Raw genomic sequence first — 3,898 nt, 5'->3', positions numbered from 1 at the left:
ACTCACCGTGAATAGCGAAGCTGGTGATCCCATTGTCCACATGGAGTCATAGCACACCAATTGCCACTTCAAGGTGTCAAATACCGCCAGCTGCCAGCGACCGAAATGCGAGAAGGGCAAAATCTGATATCGGCTTGGCTGGAACGCTGGACCGCGAAAGCAGGGGATTCGTCGCGATTGACTCTCGACCCCCGACAGATCCTCAAACCGAGTACTTTCCCACACATGGCACTGTCGAGCTAGCTGGTCCGTCTGCTGCTCATCGGCTGTTTGGCACCACGAAGCGTTCAAAAGCGCATCTAGCTCGGCTTCCGCAAAAGTGTCGACGGCCTCGAAGGCTTCATGACACCCGGGCAGGAGAGGCGAGAGCAGCCACGAGTTTTCGACTGACCCTGCAACGAGTGAGCGAGCAAGGAAGTCTCCGCTACTGGCCGTGGCCAACTCTGAATCTGCCTCGACTGCTCCTGCAGGATTCGAGAAATCTTTTTCGAGTAAGTCATTCGCTGGAATTCAGGTCTCCATCAATAAGTTCCATAAGTTGCGACAATTTGCGATCGTCCAAACGTCGGATTCTAGCTTGTGAATCAGTCACTGCAAAACACCAACAAGGAATAAAAAAAGTGCTAGTCACGTGCCTGTCGTTAGTCGCATCTTTCCTGACGAGAAACAGTATGCCTGCCCCAAATCGTGTGATAAGCTCATGCCAAGGCCGGCCCAAATTTTGCCAATTATTGATCCTGATCGCGTCCTTCTTGCGTTTCCTCCCGTCTTGAGGTGAATTAAAGATCAAGTCAATCATCCTTTCCTTGACCAAAGTCCGCTTTGTGCAGGTTCCCCCTTCCAAAGTCTCGGTTGTCGGAAAATCTCTGCCTTTAACAAAATCAAAGAATCTCTGAGGATTGGCTTGAGCCGTGCGATAAGTATGATAAAACCGAGCCAAAGCCAAGCGATTACGCACACGCTGTACCTGCTCCGATATATCGCTGTCTTCGATTTCCTGTACCACGCGAGAGACGTCATTAAACAGTTGCACCACATCAGCTTTAGTTCCAATGGCGAGGGACTCTGCCTTGGTACGATTCGAGAATAGACTCACGCCTCGTTGAAATCCTGCCAATAGACGCTGCATCTCTTGTCTCCTGTCTGTTTGTGAAGTTTCCTGCGCTATCCCATTGAGGAGCTCCGTAATGGGGAATTGTACAACGTTGGTGGAAGTCTTAGCTTGGACGCCTTGTCGCATCTTGAGTCTCCCCGGCGACAATGAGGTGCTCTCTAATTGACGATTGGCTTTCTGCTTGTGTGAAAGCTCGACTGCATTTCCCGTCCGCGATCTCAGCCTCTTCCTAGTCCAGCGGTCATCATGGGTGGTGTCGTTGTGTTGCTCTGGCTGTTCCTCCTGTTCCTGATCTTGTGCTCCACTTTGCTCTCGCTCTTGGTGCTGGATAAGATCGCGTTCTCCCAGACCGCAGATTTCTGATATCGGCTCTGGAGCAATGTCTGGAGCATGGCACGATGCAAGTGCGGTGAATTGAATGTGACTCCCATAGACGCTTGAGTCTGTTCCAGCATACGACAGTTGGACACCCGTGGGAGCTCCCGACGCATCTCGTGCCTTCTCGAAGGTCCTGTCATTTGTTTGCTTGAAGGAGTTGTCCTCGTCGGCGGTTAAGGTGGATATAGACGTGTGGGTGATACCCGCACTTGAGCTCGCGAGTAGGCCGAAGTTGACCTGACCGGCCGCTATGGATGTAGGCTCAGCAGGTGGAGAAGATTGAGCGCTGCGGTGGATGGCTGGGTGTAACTATAAAGAATCAGTCTCGTATTCCCCACGTGATGGACATGATAAGAGTCGATAAATAGAAATACTTACGTCATCATGCCAATGCTGAAGCTGAGCGCGACATGTCTTAGGAGAGATGGCGTCTGCCCCGTTGGTTGTTGGCGTCGTAGGGCTGCATGGCGCGGATAGGAACTTGCCTGCGCTAATCTCGATTGCGCGAAGCCTGTGACGAAAGTAGCGGCTCCTCCGTCTGAACACGTCCGAATTATATCCAGATTTATTATGTAGTAACCAGATAAGGTCAAGAGAAATACTAGGATATGACTTTGAGGAAGTCATTAGAGGGACGAATAGCATTTTACTGTCCGATAATTTGTATTAGAGTGCGGAAATTTTTCCGTTGAGTTTTAGAAAATGTTTCAAGTCTCCAATACTTCGAATTCCCTTACGGACAGTCCATGGCATTACGAAAGCTTGGAGCGCCTAACGTCCATCCACGGGTGGCGGAAAACCACCTGTGCCGGAATGAATCCACTATCAAGCACCTTGTATACTCTCATCGCAGGTCTATTTGTTTGCAAAAAGTCGAGGTGCATTGTTCATAGGCTTGTCCCTAGGATGCTGTTATGCATCTAGAAAAATACAATAATCCTGCTTGTGCTTTTTATCGTTCTTTCTAAAGCGTTTCAAAGCCTATATACTTTACATCCTGCTTGATGGTTAGTGTACATAGGACTGCAAGTTTCGGAGCTTTATATGAATGGCCATGTAACTAGGGAAGCTCCTTCTAAGCTTTGAAAACAACATTGGGCTTTGAAAGTCACAATTCCGGATTTGTCCGCTTGAAAAAGCGGGCATTTTACTCTTAATAATGATTTAGCGCGACCAAGGAAACACGCTGTTACATACGAGCTTATGGTATTGTATTATATACTACGCCTAATACACTTCAGGTGTGGCTCACATTCTAGAAGCATCTATCGGCCATTAAGTGGCGTAGCTATTTTAGGCAGCAGGGGCGTACCCCGCTCTTTTTGCCAGCTAGCGCTCCTTTCACCTGTTCGTCTCCCGCTGCGCATTTATATAAATTATTGCCGCGAAGCTTATTTTGCCGTGGCTCTGCGCAGAAAGCTAGAGACTCCCCAACGAAAGCTATCGGAGGCGCCTATTATATTAGCTATTCCCGGCACTTAGAACCCCCGTCAGCTTAGGACCCTGCAAGCTCAGAAGCTCGCAAGCCAAATAGTCTCATCAACTAAGGGTTTTCAATATTATTATAAACGAATTATAGTCTAGAAATTCAACCGCTATAAAGATGCGCTTGATTAAAGATAAAGGACAGGGGAACCTATGTCTTACGGAATATAATGAAAACTAAATCCCTTTCTACGCTATATTATTGCATACATAGGGAGAAGATGACAAGGAAGTCACATTTTAGGACTTTATAGCGGGTAAAAATAAGAGAAAGAGGAAAGCTAGCTGGAAGAAGATTGATTTCTGTAGGAAATAGGCTGCAACTGACAAAATAGACTATTTCTGGATAGATACTTGTTGTATTCAGAGAGAAAATCTTACTAAGCTTAGCGGGGCTATTAATTCAATGTTTTGCTAGTATCAGTACGCGACCAAATGTTATGTCTACCTAATAGATGTCGAAATTGATAAACATAATAAAGCAGCTTCGTTAGTAAACACCTAATATGAAGACGTATTTAGGCAAAGCAAATGGTTCTATCGAGGCTAGACGTTATAGGAGCTAATTGCGCTACGATCAGTTAAGTTCTTCTTAAATAAGGGCTACTATTTGGGCTATAAGCGATTATTAGAATAGTAGATCTATGAGATCATAGGAATTGCTGTCCTAGCTCTGCGTGGTAGGCTATTAAGTGAATTTTTAGTAGATAAACGGTTTAACTAAGCTAAGTCTCGTGAAACAAGACGCTAAGAAGATAAAGTATACTCGATATTCGGGCTTTTCAATATATAAATACTTTTGATTTATAGGGAAAAACAAGAAAAAGCACTTAAGCGCCTAAAAAAGAAAATTAACAAGCTAAACGCAAAAATATCGACAGAGGAATATAGCTGTTTTCAATTACTCTATCTAAGCGAAAT

The 3,898-nt window shown here is 45.7% G+C and overlaps 1 protein-coding gene across 1 annotated transcript; it reads right to left on the bottom strand.

The window, feature by feature from the left end:
* Window positions 1-496: 496 nt before the first annotated feature.
* Window positions 497-2,119, bottom strand: KY384_003253 (uncharacterized protein; the record flags this gene model as incomplete). Its single annotated transcript, XM_044811772.1, has 2 exons — window positions 497-1,801; window positions 1,871-2,119. The coding sequence occupies 2 exons, from the start codon at window positions 2,117-2,119 to the stop codon at window positions 497-499; spliced, it is 1,554 nt and encodes a 517-aa protein (XP_044670905.1).
* Window positions 2,120-3,898: the final 1,779 nt, after the last annotated feature.

The sequence above is a fragment of the Bacidia gigantensis genome (genome assembly GCF_019456465.1).
Source record: "Bacidia gigantensis strain McMullin 20006 chromosome Unknown contig_180, whole genome shotgun sequence".
NCBI classification, from domain to species: domain Eukaryota; kingdom Fungi; phylum Ascomycota; class Lecanoromycetes; order Lecanorales; family Ramalinaceae; genus Bacidia; species Bacidia gigantensis.
This window is presented reverse-complemented; position numbering and strand designations above follow the sequence as displayed.